The sequence below is a fragment of the Symsagittifera roscoffensis genome, chromosome 5, assembly GCF_963678635.1.
Source record: "Symsagittifera roscoffensis chromosome 5, txSymRosc1.1, whole genome shotgun sequence".
Taxonomy (NCBI): domain Eukaryota; kingdom Metazoa; phylum Xenacoelomorpha; order Acoela; family Convolutidae; genus Symsagittifera; species Symsagittifera roscoffensis.
The window spans coordinates 15,696,917-15,721,718 of record NC_087066.1 but is presented as its reverse complement, the minus strand read 5'-3'; the positions used below and the strand labels follow the sequence as shown (position 1 = coordinate 15,721,718).

Genomic DNA, 24,802 nt, shown 5'->3' with positions numbered 1-24,802 from the left:
AAACCATAGAAAAAAATTAGAAAAACTGTCCGAGAGACAAGATAAACCTCTTGGGGGGGGAGAAATGAGCGATCAGTTAAGGTACTTGATAACATTGAACTGCCTGAATGGGTATATGAAGTGCTATCAATGGGCTCGAAGCATCCCATTAGAGACAAAATTAACAAAACACTTTTTTGGCGGATATCAACATTTTCCTCTCACAATTGAAATATTAAAAACATCTGGTGAAACGTTATGTGAAATAGAAGCCGCGGCAAAGGCATATGCAAAAAACGTAAGGCAAACCCCAAGAGACAAAGCCGTTGAAAAACCGAGAAAATATCTCAAAGATAATGGGTTGCTGGCTGTGCCTTTTGATAATGGGGTTGGTTTTTGCATAATGAGGAAACGAACGTATGAATCAAAGCTGGAATCCTTGTTGCAATCCGCTCAGTTTGTGAAAAAACATGCAACCACTGATGAGGTGATACTGAAAATTGAGAAGGAACTTAACAAAGAATTACTAGCCATGAACAAAAAAGACGAGATAAGTGATAAGTTATATTCTAAGATGAGGTCAACAGGGAGGCAACCCGCCCGTTTGTACGGTTAACCAAGGTATACAAGGATGAGACACCCCTACGACCAGTGCTATCACTTCCAGGCAGCTCGTATGTGAATTTTAACAAAATGATTGCAATTTTTTTTGACAGAATCGACGGAGCAAATATAGAAACCAATACTAAAGAGGCTAGAGAAACAATTGAAAACATTGCTCTAGATCCGGATGAAACCATAATATCTCTTGATGTGAAAAGTTTGTACACCAACGTTCCCCTGAAGGAGGCAATTGAAATTGTTTTACAGAAGCTGTACAGCCAGGAGTCGCCTCCTGAAATTCGAAGAGCAATCATGAAAAGGCTTTTGAATATGGCGGTCAGCAAAGTATACTTCAAGTGTAATGATTCATGGTATGTGCAAGCTGATGGTTTAGTCCCTCGCTGTAATTCTGGCAATTTAATGGCTGAAAGAGTACGAATTTGCTCTAAGACAAGAAATATCGGTGGGAACTGAGGTACAGCAAATTAATGACAAAAACGGCTCGTGCCCATTTTGCAGCAGGAAAGTCCCATATAGATCAAAGGGGGTTGAATGCGAGAGTTGCTGAAAATGGTATCATCTAAAATGCGGAAAAATATCCGATGACGTATACGCATCAATAACCGAGATATTCTGGTACTGTGAAAGCTGCTGCCGAGCTAAGAACAAGGAGAAGGATACTCCCCAGGTGAAATTGTTCCTCAGGTATGTGGATGACATTGTTAGAACAGTCAGAGGGGAGCCGAGTTGTCTTCTCGATGCCGCCAATTCTCTTCATCCAAATTTGCAGTTCACTCTAGAAAAAAATAATTCGGAGGGGAATTTGCCGTTCCTGGATTTGAACAAAAATTGATTGCAGGGTAGGCGTGTAACTTGCAGTTGGTATCAAAAACCAACAGATACAGGGACTATACTGAACTATAGAACCTGCGCCCCAACTCAGTATGAGCGTAGTGTTATCCAAGGCACTGTACACAGGGTTTTTAGGAGTACATCTAGCTGGGAGCCATTTGATAAGGCTATGGAAACCAATAGGGCGCAAGCGCTGACAAATCAGTACCCTGAAAATTGGTCCGCAAAGGTGGCTTCAGACGCCTTGTGCAAGATCATCGAGGGTAAGGGCAAGCCCCTGGATAGTGAGAGGTGACAGGTTACTAACAGGTTACGAAAATTAACTAACGTTCAAGTGGTTTTCACCACAAGAAAACTAGAATGATGTTTACAATCACTGAATTCAGCATTTTTTAATGACCTCAAGTCAAGAGTGGTTTATAAACTGTCATGTAGTGGATGCACTTCCACCTATGTCGGACAAACTGTTCGACATTTGACCACTAGAATTGAGGAACATAAGAAAGCAGACTCACCGGTAGGCCTCCACCTTCAGCAATGCTAACTTGAGGGAAATAGCGCAGATCTTAGTTGGGAAATTAGAGATAGGTCAAACAACCAAACAAAATTGCTAACACTAGATGCAATACATATCAGGAAAGAGAAACCGAGCTTGAACACGCGCGATGAGTTTAGGAGCAGGGATTTAACACTGAAAATTTAGTCCTAAAACATTTTTGGTTTCTTATTTAAAACGTACTTGTCTAAATCGAAATTATGTCTCAGAAACTTCCAGACTCATTTCTGAGCCTACGCATACTAGTGGCAATATTCTTCATATTACATTCACAAACAAACCTGAACTGTGTTCAGTCAGTTTTGACAGAATTACTTTTATTTCTGGCTATTTTCCTGTCTATGTCCCTTATCACATTTCTTCAAATGATAGTATTCCACAAACTCTGCTTTAGATGTTCGTATTTATTTTAAAAGATCTTTCAATTGTTCCAGTTTCATTAACTCTTTGTTTTGTTTTAACTTCATGTTTAAATTTTGTTACTTTTTGTCGCCGTTTAACTTTTAGGTTGCGTGGTATGACGCACTAAATTCTGTATAAAATTCAATGAGTCTCGAAAAAAAAGAAAAGGTTCATTTATGCCTTTCAATTCCACAAGCAACTCTGTTTATCCCGTATTGATTTTAATTGAAAAGGACTTAAACACTTGTCATCTTCTTTTAACATTATCACTTCCATATCTAGAAAATTCCAAGGATTTTGACTGGAATACATGATGAGTGGACTCATGACTATAACCTCGGTTACTATGATACTTTTGACCTTCTGATTACCATATACCATTTGCAACCAGTTCCTAAAAACACTTTCTCAGGGGACTATTGTGCCGTAGACATTACATTTGAAAAAAAAACGCTTTTTAATAAGTTTATCACAATAATTAGGCTAGGGAGCGGGTCGATAATGATAAAGAACCATAATTACTTTAATCATAGGCAAACTCCATACCGTGTAAACGAGGCCGGCAAAAAACAAGCAGGGAAATGAAAATGCGATAATTAGTTTTTGTCAAGCGGAAAAATTTCTGTTTTCATCCTGACCAAATTCGAACGGCAGGTCTATATCTTCGCAGGCATGTGTATTACCTCTATGCGACAGGTGTGGATTACCGTCTTTGTTTTAAATGTTCGAGATGTCAATCGATATAAGTGCTTCAGTTTTGACTTTAGTAGTTAATTTAGTTGTTAACTGTTCCGATTAGATAAAGCTTGCAGTTGTTATGTACTTGTTAACAGGAAAAAAGTCCGATTAAATAACGCTTGCTAATTGCAAGCGTAAAAGCAAACTAAGTAAACTAAACCAAAATATAACAAGGATAGCCGGTTACTGTGCAAATAGCAAGCAGTCTTAAACAATACATATATATTTTTTTTCAAATGAGTGTCGTTGTTTCTGTGTAGTGTGATAAAAATATATAAAAGAGAATAGAAATTAAACCTATTCGACTGTCATAGTCACCTAGGCCAATTGCAAAATAGTTTGGAGAAAAATGAATAGAAAAAAAATCTTCAAGAAAAATTAAAACATTTTTCGTTAGCAGAATTTTTGATTCCTAAAAGGAGCTAAAAAAATTCCAAAAACAAATTTTACTCGAGTAAAACTAAGTTTTCAAGGCCTAAATTAAGACTTGTTTCTGAGTGACCCACAATCGAGAAGGTTTGTAAGTCACGTCAGAGGGTTGCTGTTTGGATTGAAGCTCAGCCCACCAATAGCAGTTAGAAAGGGTGCCAATTTATTTTGTCTTGTGACGCTAGAAAATTGTTGATATTTCGTATACAGCTTGCTCCAATATAATATACCATTATATGAATACAGCCATCTCAAATTAATACAGCTTGCTCCAATTAATACAGCCATCTCAAATGTCCGAGTACTCAAGAGAGTACCAAAAGACTCGCGTGTTCCCTTGGCGGAAAGTCTGTCGGACACAATAAACGACATCCACTACAATGTAGAAGATGTTACAAAATGGCTAATTTTTTTAACGTCGTTCTTTTTTTCTTTGGAGCAACCGAAAAGAAGTGGACGCAAACAGACCACAAGCATGAGCTCTTTGATAAATAAAAAAACTCGAGCAAATGACGTGTCACTTCCAAAACCCCATCCCCAAGTTTCAAGCCCGCCTCTGAGTGACCTCGAGCAGAGAATAAAGTTAATAAGTAGTAAGCTCGATGAAGGAAATGTAAAGGGAGGAATAAGGCTTGCTGCTTCGGATGACAAAATAGCTCCTTTTTCAACTGATAACTATCAAAAATTGTTGTCTAAGCACCCGCAGCGAGCCAAATTTGCAGCTCCAAATCCAGAAAAGTTGGATAGTTTTTTCGTAACCGATTTTGACCTATACAAAGCGATAATGTCCTTTCCAAACGGATCAGCAGCAGGTCCCGATAAAATAGTTCCTCAAAATAGACTTAATTTTCTGAAATCGCTTACTAAGCTGATAAACCTCATTGGAGATGGCAAAATACCCGAACCACTAAGAACTTTATTATTGGCGCAAAGCTTATCGCCCTCATGAAGATAGACGGAGGGTTGAGACCGATTGCCATACGCAACACGCTGAGACGTATCGCGTCTAAATGCGCTGGAAGCAAGGCCCTCTCCGAGCGAAAATTTTTTTTCGGAAACGTACAGTTAGGATGCGGTGCCAAACGAGGAGCAGAAATAGCTGCGCACTCGTTTCGAAACCTAATTGAACGCGACGACAATCCATAATGCACTGTTATTTTAAAACTAGATTTTAGGAATGCCTTTAACTCTTTAACCAGAGAAACAATGCTGAATCATGTTTTTTCAAATCGCCCCGAATTGTATAATTACACCCATTGCGCGTATGGTAAACCTAGTTACCTTTTTTACGGAAGCTCTGTCATAATGTCAGAAGACGGAACTCAGCAAGGTGATCCTGAAGCCCCACCCCTTTCTGCGGAAACAATTCATACACTAGTCAAACAGTTGGAGTCGAAAATTAACATCTGGTATTTAGATGATGGGAATTTAGCCGACGACTATAAGGTAGTACTCCGGGACCTTAAAAACATTCTGAAATCGGAACAAGTTTACGGCCTGAGCTTAAACACTGAGAAGTGTGAACTTTGTTTTTTGGGACCGACTACTAGTACACAGTATACTTCATTTGGAGCACAATTTCGAAAAATATGCCCCAAAATAAAAATAAAAACAAAAGAAGAACTCCTCATTTTAGGGTCTCCAATCGGCGAACTTTGCCAAAAAGAACTGCTCGACAAAAAAATTAGGGAGCTTGAAAAAATCTCGGATGTCATTGACAAACTAGACGCCCATTATGGTTTTTACCTCCTGAAAAATTGCTTTAGCATGCCAAAACTCCTATATTTTTTGCGTACGAGCCCTTGTTTTTTTGCAAAATGATTTTTTGGAACGCTACAATAAATTACTAAGAAATTCGTTATGCAAGGTCACTAACGTGAAAATGGATGATAACCAGTTTTTACAAGCAGTTCTCCCGGCAGCCAAAGGTGGCTTGGGCGTTTCTTCCGCTCGTCTACTCGCTCTACCCGCTTTCTTAGCCTCAGCAGTAGGAGCGAAAGATGCCTTGAGCGAAATCTTTGGTTTGGAGCATGTGGATGGAACCTATGATGATGCGCTTAAACGGTGGTTTGACCTTGGAAAAATTGAAATGGCTCCGGAAAATGAAATCTAAAAAAATGGACGGAGCAAGTTTTTTTGAGCAAGCTTTGTAAGAACCTAAGCATATGCACTGAGGAACCCAGAGCAGGCAGCTTTTTAAAACAGAGAATCTCCCTGGCAATACAGATTGTGAACGCGACAGCGAAATTGCAGACTTGATTTTACGACTCGAAACAACGGACGTAAAAAGGTTCCACGCGTTCCAAGATAGATTTGGCTCCCAATGGTTGAACGTCATCCCGTGCAAAAATAAAAGGTTAAAACTGTCGAACCAACAACTCAGAATTGCGATAGGACTTCGATTAGGATCAAAAATATGCGAGCGGCATAAATGTGTGTGCGGAAAAGACGTTACCGAGGATGGTTGGCATGGTCTTTTTTGCCTCAAAAGTGCAGAGAGATTCTCTAGGCATTCAAACCTGAAGGCCCTCATAAAGCAGAGTCTATCATCTACTCACATTTCGTCTGTTTTAGAACCCCGACACCTCTACAGGACCGATCAGAAGCGACCAGACGGTTTGACGCTCGTTCCATGGGCTGATGGTAAGCAGCTCTTGTGGGATGTAACGGTAGTAGACTCATTAGCTCCTTGTAGGAATAATGCCGGGTCTGTTTGTAACCCTGGTACGGCTGCCGCTGAAGCGGAAGAGCGAAAAATTGACAAGTATAAAGATCTTGTAAATGATGGATATCTTTTTCAGCCGCTAGCTTTTGAAATTCAGGGTGCGGCCGGCCACAGCACAGAAGTTTTTTTGAGCAAGCTTTGTAAGGTGGTGTGACGAAAATTTCATGTCAATGAACTTAGGAAAAAGTAAAGTGCTCTGCATTAAAGGTACAGCTCCTATTGCACTTCCAAACCATGAATTTGAAACAACTGAATGTATGAAAGATCTGGGAATTCTCGTAAATGACACACTCTCGTGGACTCTGCATGCAAAGAAAAGGACCGAAAAAGCCTTGAACGCTCTCTTCATCCTAAAACGGAATCTTTCAAAAGCGACGTTTTGGACCAGAAAGAACGCATATATCTGTTATGTTGTGCCAATTTTAAACTACGGATCAGCCCTCTGGAAACCATCAAAAGGCGACTTAGGTACTCTTGAAAGTATCCAGCGAAAAGCAGTATCATGGATCTTCATCACAAACAACATATCCTATAAGGATAAGCTCCTGAAACTCGATATCCTTCCAATCTCCTTATATCAAGAACTTCATGTTATTCTCTTGTTTGCCAAAATACTAACCGGAAAAGTTGACATAGACTGGCGTAGTCAAGTTACCATCACAGACATCGGTACTCGAAGAACACAAGGAACACGAAATTTTGCCTGCCAAAAAATACGTCTGAAGAAGTGTGAATCAGATTACTGGTTTCGAGCTTGCCGTCTGGCCAATCTTTTTATCGATTACTTCAAATTTGACACAATCTTTGATCCAGGATGCAAAATTAAACTGCTGGAAGTTTATACGAAGTTCTTCAAAACCCGCTACAACGAAGCAGATTCATGCACTTGGCGGATATTATGTGGCTGCAACAACTGTAGAGATTTGAAGAAACTTAACTTTAACAACTGAAACACGAACGTTGAACCTCCCAATCACTGGGTTTTATGCGAACCCTTGGATTAGTCCTAAATCCTTTGTTATTATTATTAATATTATAAGAACCTAAGCATATGCACTAAGGAACCCAGAGCAGGCAGCTTTTTAAAACAGAGAATCTCCCTGGCAATACAGATTGCGAACGCCGCTTGCGTACTCGGAACAATAAATGACAAAATAACTTTCGACGAAATTTTTTACTTGTAAGACTTGTATATTATATTATCTCGTGTCGAGTTGCGTGTTCTTATTGAAGAAACGTAACCCGTATTGATTTTAATTGAAAAGGACTTAAACACTTGTCATCTTCTTTTACCATCATCACTTCCATATCTAGAAAATTCCAAGGATTTTGACTGGAATACATGATGAGGGGACTCATGACTGTAACCTCGGTTACTATGATACTTTTGTTCTTCTGATTATCATATACCATTTGCAACCAGTTCCTAAAAACACTTTCTCAAGGGACTATTGTGCCGTAGACATTACATTTGAAAAAAAAAACGCTTTTTAATAAGTTTATCGCAATAATTAGGCTAGGGAGCGGGTCGATAATGATAAAGACCCATAATTACTTTAATCATAGGCAAACTCCATACCGTGTAAACGAGGCCGGCAAAAAACAAGCAGGGAAATGAAAATGCGATAATTAGTTTTTGTCAAGCGGAAAAATTTCTGTTTTCATCCTGACCAAATTCGAACGACAGGTCTATATCTTCGCAGGCATGTGTATTACCTCTATGCGACAGGTGTGGATTACCGTCTTTGTTTTAAATGTTCGAGATGTCAATCGATATAAGTGCTTCAGTTTTGACTTTAGTAGTTAATTTAGTTGTTAACTGTTCCGATTAGATAAAGCTTGCAGTTGTTATGTACTTGTTAACAGGAAAAAAGTCCGATTAAATAACGCTTGCTAATTGCAAGCGTAAAAGCAAACTAAGTAAACTAAACCAAAATATAACAAGGATAGCCGGTTACTGTGCAAATAGCAAGCAGTCTTAAACAATACATATATATTTTTTTTCAAATGAGTCTCGTTGTTTCTGTGTAGTGTGATAAAAATATATGAAAGAGAATAGAAATTAAACCTATTCGACTGTCATAGTCACCTAGGCCAATTGCAAAATAGTTTGGAGAAAAATGAATAGAAAAAAATCTTCAAGAAAAATTAAAACATTTTTCGTTAGCAGAATTTTTGATTCCTAAAATGGAGCTAAAAAAATTCCAAAAACAAATTTTACTCGAGTAAAACTAAGTTTTCAAGGCTTAAATTGAGCTTAAATAAGCCTGCACGCTCACATTTTAGAAATCAAAAACATTTAGCTCGAAATAAGATCAGAAGTCAGAAATTTCAAACTGATTCTTGACGCTGATAAAAAATTTAAAAAATAATTTAATGCCGTTCGAAGTTTTAATGACTGAAAGAGCTTTAATATGATATAGCAGTTGACCCATTTCTATTTTTTTGTGGTAGCTGATTTTGCGTGGAAAACAAATTGAAAAAGAAAGAAAAACAATACGAATACAAAGGTCCTCAACATTTTTCAAATGGTCGGAACAACTAAAACCAATAGCTACACTTGCGATCAGTTTAGTGTATCATTGCGAACCTTCTTTTTTTCTAACCTAGCATGCAAATTAAAGTGTTCATAATAAGTGTTCACTTATCTGGAAATTTCACTGTAGCATGTGAAATTGCATAGCATCTGTTCTGTGCTTTATTTAAGACTTGTGTTTTGTGCCTATTAAGCTTCCGTGGCTGAGTGGTCAGTGTGCGAGACTCTTAATCGCTAGGCTGCAGGTTCGAATCTCATAGATAGCCTTTTTTTATTTATTCAAGGTTTATTTCTAATATTTATTATTGCACTTTTTAGAGCTGCTTTTGTGTTCTCGCAAGTGTTTGCGAAGCGAAGCTTCGCCTCTGTGTTCATCTCTTCTGCTAAAAGGAAAACAAATTCCATTATCGAACAGTGTAACAAAGCTATTAGCTAAATTAGTCAAACAATATAAATTTAACCTCTCTATTATATATTTAAATGCGGGCTCCACTATCTCGCCATGTTTAAGTTTTTTCAACGTATTAGTTTTGCATGTTTAACATAAGAATTTTTGCATGTCTAAGCTATATCGTATATTGCAATGGTTAAGATTTTTTTCTCGATTTTCCAGGTTGATGTCAAGGATTGTTTCATCAATTTTGAAAATAGCAACCGAATGGTGGGATGCAATAACGATTCCCCAGGGGTTGTGAGTTTGGTCCCCATATATGAATAACCAAATCCTTTTTTTTTACGAGATGTTGCAATTTTCGAGATTTTTTAAAAATATCTAGAAAACTTTCACAAAATTTAATGTTCTCAACTCTTTAGTTGGGTGTTTTCAGGGTACTCTCAGGGGTTGCGAATCTCGCCTCTGATTATGATTGCTCAAATCCTTCTAGTTTTCGAGATAAGACGTTTTTTAGGAGTTTTTCAAAGCTTTTAAAAGAATTTAGATTAAAAATTTCACAAAATTTGAAGTTTATCTCTTTGGTGAGGCTCTGTCAGGGTACTCCCTAAAGTTGCGATTTTTGCCTCTAATTATGACTGCTCAAATTATTGTAGTTTTTGAGATATGACGTTTTTGTGGTTTTTCAGAAAACATTAATTTAATTTTTTTTCTTCAAAATTTGAAATACCCGTTTTTGTAGTGGGCGCTTTCAGAGTACTCTTAGGGTATCAGAGGTTGCGAATCTTGTCACCAAATATGACTGCTCAATTTCTTGTAGTTTTCGAAATATGATTTGTTATATGATTTCTTTTTAATTTTTCAGAAAACTTAGATTTTAAAAATTCAAAAAATGTGAAGTTCTCAACCTTCTAGTTTCGTACTGCGAAGGTGCTCTCACGAGCTGCAAGTTGCAATTTTTGCATTCAATTGCGACTGCTCATTTGCTTTCAATTTCCGAGTTGTGACGTTTTTTTGTCCTTTCAAAACTTTTCAAAGGACTTCACAGACGTTTTTTTTTAGGATTTTTTCAAAAATTTTTCAGAAAACTTAAATATAAAAATTTCCCAAAATTTCAATTTTCCATCTCTGTAGTGAGGCTATGTCAGGGTCCTTTCAGGAGTTACAAATTCTGCCTCCAAATATGACTGCTCGAATCTTTGTATTTTTCGAGATGTGATTATTTTTTTTTCAGAAATTTTCTAAAAAAACTTAGATGTTAAAAAATTCCAAAACTTTCAAGATCTCAATCCTGTTATTGGAAACTGTGAAGGTCTTCTTACGGAGTTGCAAATCTTGCCTCTGAATATGGCAGCTCAAATCTTTGTAATTTTTGAGATATGACGTTTTTTTAGGAGAACTATAGGAGAACAAAGTTTGAAATTATCATCTCTATAGTGAGGCTATGTCAGGGCACTCTCAGGAGTTGCAAATTTTATCTCCAAATATGACTGCTCAAAACCTCGTAGTTTTCCAAATATGATGTTTTTCTGGGATTTTTTCAAAAAACTTTCTTGAAAATTAATTTTAATTTTTTTTTCAAAATTTGAAATTCCTAACCTTAAGTTGGGGGCTGTCAGAGTAGTCTCAGGGTTTGCGAATTCGACCTCCAATTAAAAACACCTAACTTTTTTATTTTATGAGATACGACGATTTATTTGATTTATCGGAAATTTTTAGGAAACTTAAAATATAAAATAATTCATAAAAGTGGAATTCCCAACCCTGTAGTTGTGTGCTGTCAGAGTAGTCAAAGATTGCGAGTATTGCCTTCAAATAAGGTTGCTCAAATCTTGATAGTTTTCGAGATGTGACATTTTTTCTGGTTTTCAAAAAATACCTGTTTTTAGAACTCTTAAGGTTGAAGTTTCTCAAAATTTGAATTTCCCAACGTTGTAGTTGGATACTGTAAGAGTACTCTCAGGAGCTGCAAATCTTGCGTCCAAATGCGACTGCTCAATTACTTTTAGTTTCCCAGATGTGACGTTTCTTATTTCATTTTAAAATTTTTTCTAAGAACTCGCATGAAATTTCACAAAATTTTGTTGTTCTTCAAAATTTGTGTAAAAAACTTGTATAAAAAACTGTGCAAAATTTGTAATTACGAACCCTGTAATTGGGTGCTGTCAGAGTACACTCAAAGAATGCAAATCTTATTTCCAATATATGCAGTTTTTTATGAGTTGTTAAAAAATCGGGAGTACCGGAGATGCGTTATACTACACGCTAGTATATATTAAGCTGGCAACCGGTCATGGTGGTTGCTCACAAAGTTAGTGACATTTAGAAGCACTATTTTACAAACAGCAAAAGCGTAAATGTCACAAAAATTTGATCGACATCTAGTTTCGAACGTGGAATTGAATTTACAGATTTCCCAGTTCAACAAAAAATTTACCTAATGATTCAGTTTTAAAATGGGTTAATTTAATCAAAAATTTATCAATCATAAATTGATGTTTAACGAAAGAATTTTTTTCACGTTTAAGCTATATCGTATAATGCAATGGTTAAGAATTAGTTTCAATTTTTTAGTTTGATATCATCACCTGTTTCACAAAGTTTAAAATAACCATTCCTATCGTAAGATGCTATCAGGTTTTTCCCAGGGGTTGCATTTTTGGCCTCCAATTATGAATACACAAATCCTTTTAGTTTACGAGATACGACGATTTTTGTGGGTTTTCAAAAATGTTCAGAAAACGTAAGTTTAAAAGCATTCTCAAAATTTGAAATTCCCATCCCTGTAGTTAGGTCCTGTCAGGGTACTCTCAGGGGTTGCGAATCTCGCCTCTGATTATGATTGCTCAAATCCTTCTAGTTTTCGAGATAAGACGTTTTTTAGGAGTTTTTCAAAGCTTTTAAAAGAATTTAGATTAAAAATTTCACAAAATTTGAAGTTTATCTCTTTGGTGAGGCTCTGTCAGGGTACTCCCTAAAGTTGCGATTTTTGCCTCTAATTATGACTGCTCAAATTATTGTAGTTTTTGAGATATGACGTTTTTGTGGTTTTTCAGAAAACATTAATTTAATTTTTTTTCTTCAAAATTTGAAATACCCGTTTTTGTAGTGGGCGCTTTCAGAGTACTCTTAGGGTATCAGAGGTTGCGAATCTTGTCACCAAATATGACTGCTCAATTTCTTGTAGTTTTCGAAATATGATTTGTTATATGATTTCTTTTTAGTTTTTCAGAAAACTTAGATTTTAAAAATTCAAAAAATGTGAAGTTCTCAACCTTCTAGTTTCGTACTGCGAAGGTGCTCTCACGAGCTGCAAGTTGCAATTTTTGCATTCAATTGCGACTGCTCATTTGCTTTCAATTTCCGAGTTGTGACGTTTTTTTGTCCTTTCAAAACTTTTCAAAGGACTTCACAGACGTTTTTTTTTAGGATTTTTTCAAAAATTTTTCAGAAAACTTAAATATAAAAATTTCCCAAAATTTCAAATTTCCATCTCTGTAGTGAGGCTATGTCAGGGTCCTTTCAGGAGTTACAAATTCTGCCTCCAAATATGACTGCTCGAATCTTTGTATTTTTCGAGATGTGATTATTTTTTTTTCAGAAATTTTCTAAAAAAACTTAGATGTTAAAAAATTCCAAAACTTTCAAGATCTCAATCCTGTTATTGGAAACTGTGAAGGTCTTCTTAGGGAGTTGCAAATCTTGCCTCTGAATATGGCAGCTCAAATCTTTGTAATTTTTGAGATATGACGTTTTTTTAGGAGAACTATAGGAGAACAAAGTTTGAAATTATCATCTCTATAGTGAGGCTATGTCAGGGCACTCTCAGGAGTTGCAAATTTTATCTCCAAATATGACTGCTCAAAACCTCGTAGTTTTCCAAATATGATGTTTTTCTGGGATTTTTTCAAAAAACTTTCTTGAAAATTAATTTTAATTTTTTTTTCAAAATTTGAAATTCCTAACCTTAAGTTGGGGGCTGTCAGAGTAGTCTCAGGGTTTGAGAATTCGACCTCCAATTAAAAACACCTAACTTTTTTATTTTATGAGATACGACGATTTATTTGATTTTTTCGGAAATTTTTAGGAAACTTAAAATATAAAATAATTCATAAAAGTGGAATTCCCAACCCTGTAGTTGTGTGCTGTCAGAGTAGTCAAAGATTGCGAGTATTGCCTTCAAATAAGGTTGCTCAAATCTTGATAGTTTTCGAGATGTGACATTTTTTCTGGTTTTCAAAAAATACCTGTTTTTAGAACTCTTAAGGTTGAAGTTTCTCAAAATTTGAATTTCCCAACGTTGTAGTTGGATACTGTAAGAGTACTCTCAGGAGCTGCAAATCTTGCGTCCAAATGCGACTGCTCAATTACTTTTAGTTTCCCAGATGTGACGTTTCTTATTTCATTTTAAAATTTTTTCTAAGAACTCGCATGAAATTTCACAAAATTTTGTTGTTCTTCAAAATTTGTGTAAAAAACTTGTATAAAAAACTGTGCAAAATTTGTAATTACGAACCCTGTAATTGGGTGCTGTCAGAGTACACTCAAAGAATGCAAATCTTATTTCCAATATATGCAGTTTTTTATGAGTTGTTAAAAAATCGGGAGTACCGGAGATGCGTTATACTACACGCTAGTATATATTAAGCTGGCAACCGGTCATGGTGGTTGCTCACAAAGTTAGTGACATTTAGAAGCACTATTTTACAAACAGCAAAAGCGTAAATGTCACAAAAATTTGATCGACATCTAGTTTCGAACGTGGAATTGAATTTACAGATTTCCCAGTTCAACAAAAAATTTACCTAATGATTCAGTTTTAAAATGGGTTAATTTAATCAAAAATTTATCAATCATAAATTGATGTTTAACGAAAGAATTTTTTTCACGTTTAAGCTATATCGTATAATGCAATGGTTAAGAATTAGTTTCAATTTTTTAGTTTGATATCATCACCTGTTTCGCAAAGTTTAAAATAACCATTCCTATCGTAAGATGCTATCAGGTTTTTCCCAGGGGTTGCATTTTTGGCCTCCAATTATGAATACACAAATCCTTTTAGTTTACGAGATACGACGATTTTTGTGGGTTTTCAAAAATGTTCAGAAAACGTAAGTTTAAAAGCATTCTCAAAATTTGAAATTCCCATCCCTGTAGTTAGGTCCTGTCAGGGTACTCTCAGGGACTGCGAATCTTGCCTCAAAATTGACCTCTCGAATCCTTGTAGTTTTCGAGAGACGTTTTTGTGATTTTTTAAATGAATTTTATAAAACTTAAATTTAAAAACATTCAAAACTTCCAACCCTGTAGTAGGGTGCTGCCAGGGTTTTCGAATCTTGCCTCAAATTACGACAGCTCAAACTTTTGTAGTTATCGGGATACGATGATTTTTTCGTGATTATTTTCAGAAAAATTAAAGTTTTTTTTCGTTTTGTATAATTTTTTCACTTATGTTCAAAGAACTTAATATACTTAAATTTTCAAGTATATGTAGTGAGTTGCTGTCTGGGTACCTTCAGCCCGTTGCCGAATGTGCCTTCAAATATGACTGCTCAAATTCTTTCCGTTTCCTCCAAATATAACTGCTCAAATTCTTTTAGTTGCCGATTCTTCAAAAAAAATTCAAAGAAATTATTTTAAAACCGGATAAAAGTTTAATTTCTCAACCCTGTAATTACGCGCTGTCAGAATACTCTCGGGAATTTTGTATCATGCCTCCAATTGTAACTGCTAAAATCTTTGTAGTTTTCTGGATATGACGTTGTTAGTGATTTTTTCAAAAAGGTTTCACAAAACTTAAATTGGTTTTTCTATTGAAATTTGAAATTCCCAATCTTATTGTTGGGTTCTGTGAGAGTACTCTCAGAAGTTCCAAAGGTCAAATCCTGCGTCCGAACTGCTCAATTGCTCTTAGTTTCCGAGATGTGACGTTTGTTTTGTTTTTTTTTCTTTTGACTTGTTCGAAGAACTTCGATATAAAAAATTCAAAATGTGAAGGTCTCATCTCTGTAGCTAGCCTCTCCCAGTTCGTCCCATGAGTTGCGAAATTCGCCTTTAAACATGAATGCTCAAATTGACGTGGTTTTTGATATATGACGTTTTTTTTTAAATGATTTTTCCGAAAAAAAAATTCAGAAAACCCAAATTAGTTTTTTTCTTCAAAATTTGAAATCCCCAACCCTGTTGTTGGGGGCTGCCAGAGTTCTCTCAGGAGTTGCAAATCTTGCCTCCAAATATGAGTGCTCAATTCTTGGTAGTTTTCGAGATATGAGGTTTTTCCGTTTTTTTTTTAAAAAAAGAATTTCTTAGAAAACACAATTTTGAAATTTCTCATAATTTGAAATACCCAACACTGTAGTTGGGTACTGTATGAGTTTTCTCAGGAGTTGCCACTCTTGCGTCTAAGTGCGGCTGCCCAATTACTTTGAGTTTCCGAGATGTGACGTTTCTCAATTCATTTTGAATTTGTTCAAAGAGTTTAGATATAAAAAACTTTTTGCTTTTCAAATTTTCAATTAAAAACTTTGAAAAAAAAACTTTACATAATTGAAATTATCAACCGTGTATTTGGTTGCTGTCAGAGTACACTCAAAGAATGCAGATCTTATTTCCAATAAATGCGGTTTTTTATGAGTTGTTTAAAATTCGAAGCGCTGAATTTGCGTTACACGCTAGTATCATTTTAAAGCCCTTTCAGTCGTGATTGGAACATAAAGTGTCGAGAAAAACCGGTGTTACATTTGTAATTTTTTTGTCTAATTTCGTGTTTTTTCGTTTATCTTGTCATTTTCCTACTTTTTTTTTCCAAATTGCTTATTTTACTTTGATTGTGTAATATGCTCAAGTTCTAGTTTTTCGTTCAGATCCTTTTATCACATCACGCAGAAAAAACTGTATTTTGAAAAAAAAAAAATTTTTTTCTTTGTAATTTTAAGATTATGGTCTGAACATTCTGTACTACTTGCAAATTTTTTCGTTTATCTTGTCATTTTCCTACTTTTTTTCCAAATTGCTTATTTTACTTTGATTGTGTAATATGCTCAAGTTCTAGTTTTTCGTTCAGATCCTTTTATCACATCACGCAGAAAAAACTGTATTTTGAAAAAAAAAATTTTTTTTTTTGTATTTTTAAGATTATATTCTGAACATTCTGTACTACTTGCACAGTAACTAGCTATACTTGTTTATTTCTGGTAAATGTGTTCTCAGTATTTTTTAGTCAAATTGAACTGCATTTCGGACAAAAGAAAGAAATCAGTTTAATTTTTTTTCGACTCAGGCTTTTGTGTTTTGTCTGCTCTTTTTAGTCTCTTCCAACTTATACAACTCTTTTCCAACTAATACAACCTTAAATAGAAAGACAAAATTAAATAAAAAGAGGAAGTTACCTATTTTGGATTTTGTAAATGCTAGTCTGTCAGACATGAGTGAGTTTTCAAGGTCACTTGATTCTAGATTGCATGAAAATTTTATTCTAAATTGACAACTTGCTCTTAATTATTTTTCTGTTCAAACTTTGCATGGAAAAATTGACTTCTTTGGCAGATTGCCTTCTGAATTGTTTGTCTGTTCCAACTTTTTGCAACTCTCTATATATAGCTTTTAACAATTTTATCGTACAACTTCTTAATTTTCTGAAATGGATCTTGAGACAGTGAAGTAGAGTTGAAGTTACAACCAAGTTCACAAAACTGCTTTCTAACTGTCAAAAGAGCAAACGAAAATGATTGCGCTATATCAGAGGTTGTTTTTTTTAAATTTCATTTAAAGTTTTGTTAACTTTAAAACAATTTTCGAAGTTAAGGACTCTTTTGGATTTGATCTCTGATCTCTGATCTCTAAAAAAGCGCAATCATTTTGGTTTACTCTTTTGACAGTTCAAAAGTAATTTTGAAAATTCGGTTGTCAATTCAACTCTATTTCCTTGTCTCAAGGTCAGAACTATTTCAGAAATGTAATTATAATTAGTAGCAAAAAGTTCGGACAGACAGAATTAATTAAAATGAGCAATCCTTGCTTTTTGACGTTTTTTTTGCATGCAAAATCTGAAGACGAACAACCTTGAATTTTTGTCAGGCCAAATTTAAGATGCGAGATCTTCGGATATCTGAAGGTTTTGCTAGCCTTATTTTCAAATACTGCAATGAACATCCAGATTTTACTATAGAACAGTTAGCAAAGTTAGTTAAAAAACGAAACACAGAAAAAAAAACAGATTAGGCCGCACAAAAAAAAACAAAGGGCAGTGAAGATGATCAAATCATTTAAAATTTGGAAACTAATCGCAGAAATCGATAGCCACCCTGAGCAGTAATTTTCATGTTTCAATGTTTACTATTCGACGCTTCGGATGCAATTGCCCGCCGTGGTTATAATTTTCGAGCAAAACTGCTTTATGAACTTTCGACGTTATGTTTATTTCAGTTTTAATTTCGGTTGATGTCTAGACAGTTGTTCTTTTTAATTAATTCTGTCTGTCCGAACTTTTTGCAACTCTGCAAATAGTTCTTTGAATTTTTGCGTTTGCTTTTTTGTCTGTGGTTTATGTGTTCGTTTCTATTGAAAAATTGCATGTCAGATCGCTGCTGAATGAAAAGTGTTTCGATGACTTGCTTTTATGTATTTTCATCTTTATTTCACTATCTCATGGTCAGATTTATTTAAGAAATATTAGACGTCCGATAAATTAAATTTGTTCAAAGCTATATAATAGTGCATTGTACAACCAACCAGCCACTGCAACTCAGAAGTTTGAGCAATTATACGAGGCGTAGTTATGTCGAATTTAGTTGAGCGAATTTTTGATCAAGATGAATTGTGATCAACCCATGAAGTCTTAGTCGTAATCTTTTTTTGCCTGTATTAATTTAATCAACTGTTTCAGACACAATATGGTCCTCGGAGAAATCACTAGCCAGCTGTCCAACACTGTCATTACAAGTGACAGCACGACTACTGTAGTCAAGTCGACAAGTGAGCATACGCGACAGATAAAGGATAAAAGGCGAGTGAATGAGGAGCCATTGCTGAAGGAGAATCCTACCAAGTATGTCATGTTTCCGATCCAGTACCACGACATCTGGAGCATGTACAAGAAGGCAGTTGCGAGTTTCTGGACAGTCGAGGAAGTGGATCTATCCAAAGACATGGACGACTGGGAGAAACTGAAGGACGATGAGAAGTACTTCATCAAACACGTTTTGGCATTTTTCGCAGCTAGTGACGGAATCGTTAACGAGAATCTAGTTGAGAGGTTCGGTCAGGAGGTCCAGATTCCAGAGGCCAGAAGTTTCTACGGCTTTCAAGTAGCGATTGAAAACATTCACTCTGAAATGTACTCGTTGCTGATTGACACTTACATTAGAGATCCGACGGAGCGGGATTATTTGTTCAACGCTATTGAGAACATGCCTCCTGTGCGAAAGAAGGCAGATTGGGCGCTGAATTGGATCGCAGCAGACAACGCCACTTTTGGAGAACGAATCATTGCGTTTGCGTCTGTCGAAGGAATATTTTTCTCAGGTTCATTCGCTGCTATTTTTTGGCTCAAGAAACGAGGTGTAATGCCTGGATTGACGTTCTCTAATGAGTTGATCAGTCGAGACGAAGGATTGCATACCGACTTCGCCTGTTTGATGTTTAAGCATCTTATCAACAAACCGACCGAGGCGAGGATTAAGGAAATAGTTACTGATGCTGTTAAAATTGAGCAGGAATTCCTGACTGATGCGCTGCCTGTTAAGCTCATTGGAATGAACAGTGAGCTCATGTGTCAATACATTGAGTTCGTTGCCGACAGGTTGCTGGTCGAGTTGAATTGCGAGAAGATCTGGAACAGCGAGAACCCGTTTCCTTTCATGGACATGATCAACATGGAGGGCAAGACGAACTTTTTTGAAAAGCGAGTGGGCGAATATCAGAAAGCAGGAGTAATGAATTCGGTTGGCTCTTCGGCTAAAAAGCAATTCGTCTTCAGCACCGAAGAGGAGTTTTAATATTTGAAATGATTTGAACACAGTTGTATCTTGTGTGCTCTGTTATACAACAGTGATTGCTTTGTTTTTGTGTGATTTGCGCTGTTTTTAAAGTGTGTTGGGTTTGTAACCACAACATTTTTGGGTGTTAATGTACGAAGCTTCAAATTATTAATTGGTTTTCGTGATTACATTTGCGAGATGAAGTGTCTCGTGTAATTAATAGTTTTAAAATTGTAGTTTTACTATACGAGAAGTCAACACAGGTAAGTTTTAGGTGGAAGATAATGAAAAAATGTATGACAAAAACAAACAGCAGGATTATTTCGGCAGCTCTCGAGTAAAATCAAGTAGTCATCCACAATTTTGGTATTCTTACCGGCTTTTAATTTTTTAACTTTCATTCTTTCAGTTGCTAAATGGCAGGTAAATTGCGCTCTCCGATATCAGAAATGCAAAAATTGTGAAATTGTGATTCCAATTTTTAAAGAATTCCCCTAGGAATGAATAAATTTTGATCCAGATTTTGAGCTGAATTAATTTCAACAAAAAAGTTAGTGTATAAACAAATTCAAAGGTAGTGTAGCTTTCAGAATCTCGAATTTTGAAAGCAATCAAATATGCTAGGGATATTTTCTTTTTGTTCGAGTCAATCATAGCACTTGCGAGAGCAAGTGTCTTCTAATCGGGAGCTATACGTTTTCCCGTAAACAATTTCTTACTAATAGAAAAATTGAGCTTGCCTTGTTTTTGAAACTTAACAACGTCCTACCTCCTCCCCTCTTTTCTTAGAGATAACCCAGTTGCCTTTGCAATTTATCGTCTGGTATGCGAGTCCCGGCTGGAGCTTTTTTTTTCAGTATGTATGAAATTGAATTGTTCAGTGAAAATTGCATTGTCGCCCTATTGTTTCTTGCTCATGATCTGTCAGCTTAGTTTCCACATCACGGGTTTTTCCTGTACTGTAAGGATTTCCTTATAAGTTGCCAGTGTTACAAGAGATAATCAGCAATACTTGCAACTACATCTCTAATTTGAAAATTGGCTAGCCCAGTTTCATTCGGTCGACATGGTTTCGGCTTATGTTTAATCGACTTAGTCATCCTTTATTGTGTTGTTTGGGGTGGGTGGGCAAGAGTGATAATTAAGACTATGAATCCAGTGAGTACTCTTTTATGAGTCTTGGTGTTTTTTTCTTTCTTTTTTTTGGAAAAGTCCTAACATTTGTTCACGCTCAATTTTTGATTTTTTTTTGGGGTTTGGTTTCTTCATTTCTTTTGTTAAAAGGAAGGCAAACTCCTTTATCGAACAGCAAAACGTAAAGGTCACAAAAAACGTGATCGAATTCTAATTTCGAAAACGAAAACTAATTATCAGATTTCCCAGCAAAATATAAATTTTTTCTATTGATCCAGTTATCTCGAATTAGGTTAATGTTGCCAAAAAAGTGTCTATGTTACAAATTGTTTTACAAATCAAAGAGCTCTAATGCCATCTCTTTTTCAACAGTATGTTGGTATGTTTTAAAAATTAATTCGGTCGGTTGTGGTGTACAAGTTCAAAAATTCAAACTGAATTGCTGAAAATTTTTTCAAGACACTATATGGTTGTTTTTGTGTTCGGCTCAATGGGTTTCTTGTTTTGTTGGCTTAATTTATTGCTTAATTGCTCTCGGTAAATACTAAAAGTTTTTTTAATGCTGATAGTTGTATTTCTTGAGTGTTTTTCTGAAATCGAGTTTTTAGCGTATTGCATTGCGTATTGCGAAATTCAATTTTTCCGAGATTTTCTGTCTCATTTTCTGTTGCTAGCTTGCAATGCTACGCTTCTCGTTTGTGTTACTTTCCAACTCTTTGGGGACTCTTTGTTTGCAATATAATAGCCTTGGTAACGTGATATAACTACCATTTTCTCAATATTTTTAGTGCGCAATTGGTGAGCTATCTCAACTAGGTAGTTTCAACAAAACTTATTTTTCTTGACGTTCTTGACATCTGGATAAGCTTTAAAAAACAATTGAGTAAAAATTTTACGTTGTTGACATATCAGCGTCAAAGTTAAGCTGCTATTGAATGTTACTGGTTGCTAGTCGAAGATTTCATCAGGTTTGAATTTTAATAATCTAAGCTTTGTAATGATCTTGCAATAGAATCGGTATTCGGAACTTAGTGAAGAAAATGATCAATTAAGTGCAACTGTTATAACTTGTTATTTCAATTGCTAGAGCAAGTGAATTCTAATCGGGAACTCGTCTTTTTCTTCCGTAAACAACTTTTCTGACAAATTCTTAAGATCCGCTTTGAGCTTTTCAAAGTAATTGCGCTCTGTGTAGTTATTATTTTCACCTTCCTGTGCAGACTGTCATGCTCAGTATCTTGAAAACTTTAATTAATATATCCGTTAGATTCTTCCAGGTATTAATTAATTTAAACAATTTTATATACTGGATTTTTTAAAGATTTGTGCTTGTCGTCCTAATTACTGTGGGCCAATTTTTTTTTTCAAATGCAATTTATTTTGTACGTTTTTCAAGCAGTTTCTTTCCAAAGCGTGGGTAATTTAATTTTTGATTAAAACAGTTTTCATAATTGAAAGTTGTTCTGTAGTTTGTAAATATTTGAACTCTGATTTTGAATTTTTTTCTTGATTAAAGGGGTTAGGCTTTTGGTATATCGACGTAGTCAATTTTTATTGAGTAGTTTGAAGGTTGAATTCTTTTGATCACTTTGCGTGTTTCAGGAGGGATGGACGGAAAAGTTTTTAGTAGAGGTTTGTTTTCGACTTAGTTGCCGCTCGGTCATTGTTTTTCAATGCAAGGAAAGGCTGTTCATGAATATTTGAGACAAAGTATCAATTTTTTGAAGATGTAGTTTTTTCTACTTTCAAATAATTTTTTGAGCCTACTTGCTTCTTTTCCTGTTCTATTTCTTTTAGGGCAATTTTTATTTTGTATCGCAAGTGTTGCGAAGCTCCGCGTCGCCTCCGTAATATTGTTTCTGTTCGGCTTATCAATTGTCACTATTACAAATCGGAATTGATCAGTGTTTTCTAATAGCTTAGTTTGGTTCATGCCGAAAATATTTCCTTGATTTTGACAGAAGTATGGTTAACTATACCAATTATTTTAGATAGGTTTACTGAGAAAGAGGTCAGTCTCTAAGTTTAGAATCAAATTTGATTGCGTTAGTTCTGACCACTTGCAAAGAGTGGGAAAACTATTTACTCAGGGTGCTTTTTTTCCAGCCAATTTTGACCGCGTCAAGAAAACCGCAGAGGTTGGTATGAAAGTGTTGTCATACTAAAGCCCCATTGGCCTTGAATTGGATTCCGAAGAAATCACAAGTTGTGCCATTGACGGAAAAATATTTGAATATTTTTTTTCGTTTTGCAGTCCAAATTGGACGAATTTTGAAAGACGTGCCTCCCAAGTTTAAATCTCTTAGATATTTTATGCTCTCTTGTGACGGTGTTTCAAGTACAGTTTCTGCTTTTTCTAATTCTATCGACCTTAAAAATCAACAGATTAAGACAAGTTGCAAAATTTTTTTCTTCTTTTTGTTATTGTCATCAGTTTTTTTATTTGTATGAAAAGTGATGTTAAGCTCCGCTTGGCTTCTGTGTATTTGTCTGATCCTATGATTTGCCTGGCATTTTTGCAGAAACTGGAATGCTAGGAAACGTTGGATCCAATAAATTGTTAGTAAATGAAAGTTATATTGACTTGATATCAAAATTTGAATCGACAAAATTTGTACTTCAGTGTTTCTCTTATCTTTCAATTTTTGGTTGTTTTTGTTCCGACTATTGCAAATAAGGAGAAAATTTGTTTTAGGATAAGATTTAGTTTTTTTGTTCCACTTTTCGTCTAATTTCAAGCGAATAGGGAGCGGAGGCTATTTTATTTACCACGCTAAATCAGGTTCCACAAATAATCATCGAAGTAGAATGCGTGGTATTATATATTAAAGTCCGTTCAATGGTGATTCGAACGATTTGGACAAAATTCAAAAATTGGTAACAATATTTAGAAAATTGGTGTGAAGTTTTTGTGTAATTTTGAGCGAAGTTAAGACCACCTCGCTAGCTTTACTTGCTCAAAATTTGGCCTAAAGCTTTCAATTAAATTGTGAAAACTTAAAACTTAATTTAGCTACGGGAACACTAGTTTTGGAAGTTTCATATAGCGCTTCCTCAGCATTAAAAAGTTTTTAAAAATAATCAAAAATGTATTCTGAATTCAAGCATTTGTTTCTGAAATTAAAGTTGGTTTTTCATTTTTCGAATAGAACCACTGTCGGTTGTGTCTAAATCAGTAACTTACGTTGCTTTAGTTCTGTCATGATACCACGCGCAAAAAAATAACCCTAATTTGAAAAAATTGTATTTTTTTTATAGTGTTTTATGAATATGGTCGGAAAATTCATTCTGTGCTACCTGCACAGCAACCGGCTATTCTTGGTTAATTCATGTGAAGTGCCGCAGATTTCTCAGAAGTTGAGTTCAATTTTAAATGAAACAACTAGTTTTTGACTGCCTGTGATTGCTTACTGAAAACTTTAAAAAGTTCACTTTGTCTCGGCCATCCTTCGCTAAGTCAAGAGGTGCTGAGATTTTAACACATTTAAATTGTTTTCAGAATTTGATGAATTTTGTTTTTTAATGAGGAAATAAGATTAATAATGACTTCAAAAATGGCATCAAAACTGCTTAATTTTGATTTTGATTTGAATACATTTTTTTGATATGCATTTTTTAAAATTCTCTTCCCTGTGAAATTTTTCTCGTTTTTTAAATTTCTGGCTGCTGCTCAGGGTTGTTTTTTTTGTAGTTTTGTCAGTGCTTTCTGACAAAGTATAAGTAATAACAAAGTATAAGTATAAGTGTTGTCATACTAAAGCCCTATTGGCCTTGAATTGGATTCCGAATAAATCACAAGTTGTGCCATTGACGGAAAACTATTTGAATATTTTTTTTCGTTTTGCAGTCCAAATTGGACAAATTTTGAAAGACGTGCCTCCCAAGTTTAAATCTCTTAGATATTTTATGCTCTCTTGTGACGGTGTTTCAAGTACAGTTTCTGCTTTTTCTAATTCTATCGACCTTAAAAATCAACAGATTAAGACAAGTTGCAAAATTTTTTTCTTCTTTTTGTTATTGTCATCAGTTTTTTTATTTGTATGAAAAGTGATGTTAAGCTCCGCTTGGCTTCTGTGTATTTGTCTGATCCTATGATTTGCCTGGCATTTTTGCAGAAACTGGAATGCTAGGAAACGTTGGATCCAATAAATTGTTAGTAAATGAAAGTTATATTGACTTGATATCAAAATTTGAATCGACAAAATTTGTACTTCAGTGTTTCTCTTATCTTTCAATTTTTGGTTGTTTTTGTTCCGACTATTGCAAATAAGGAGAAAATTTGTTTTAGGATAAGATTTAGTTTTTTGTTCCACTTTTCGTCTAATTTCAAGCGAATAGGGAGCGGAGGCTATTTTATTTACCACGCTAAATCAGGTTCCACAAATAATCATCGAAGTAGAATGCGTGGTATTATATATTAAAGTCCGTTCAATGGTGATTCGAACGATTTGGACAAAATTCAAAAATTGGTAACAATATT

General features: G+C 35.2%; 2 protein-coding genes across 2 annotated transcripts in view; both read left to right on the top strand.

Annotated features, from left to right (window-relative positions):
• The window catches only part of LOC134846374 (trifunctional enzyme subunit alpha, mitochondrial-like), a 91,907-nt gene that overhangs the window by 16,137 nt on the left and 50,968 nt on the right, over positions 1 to 24,802 (top strand). The gene's annotated exons all lie outside the window — the stretch shown is intronic.
• Positions 18,100 to 19,424, top strand: LOC134845806 (ribonucleoside-diphosphate reductase subunit M2 B-like). Its single transcript, XM_063862886.1, has one exon. The coding sequence runs from the start codon at positions 18,103 to 18,105 to the stop codon at positions 19,204 to 19,206; it is 1,104 nt and encodes a 367-aa protein (XP_063718956.1). The 5' UTR covers positions 18,100 to 18,102; the 3' UTR covers positions 19,207 to 19,424.

Excerpts from the sequence above, each read along its gene's own strand:
- LOC134845806 (XM_063862886.1), top strand. The coding sequence starts at position 18,103 with ATGGTCCTCGGAGAAATCACTAGCCAGCTGTCCAACACTGTCATTACA.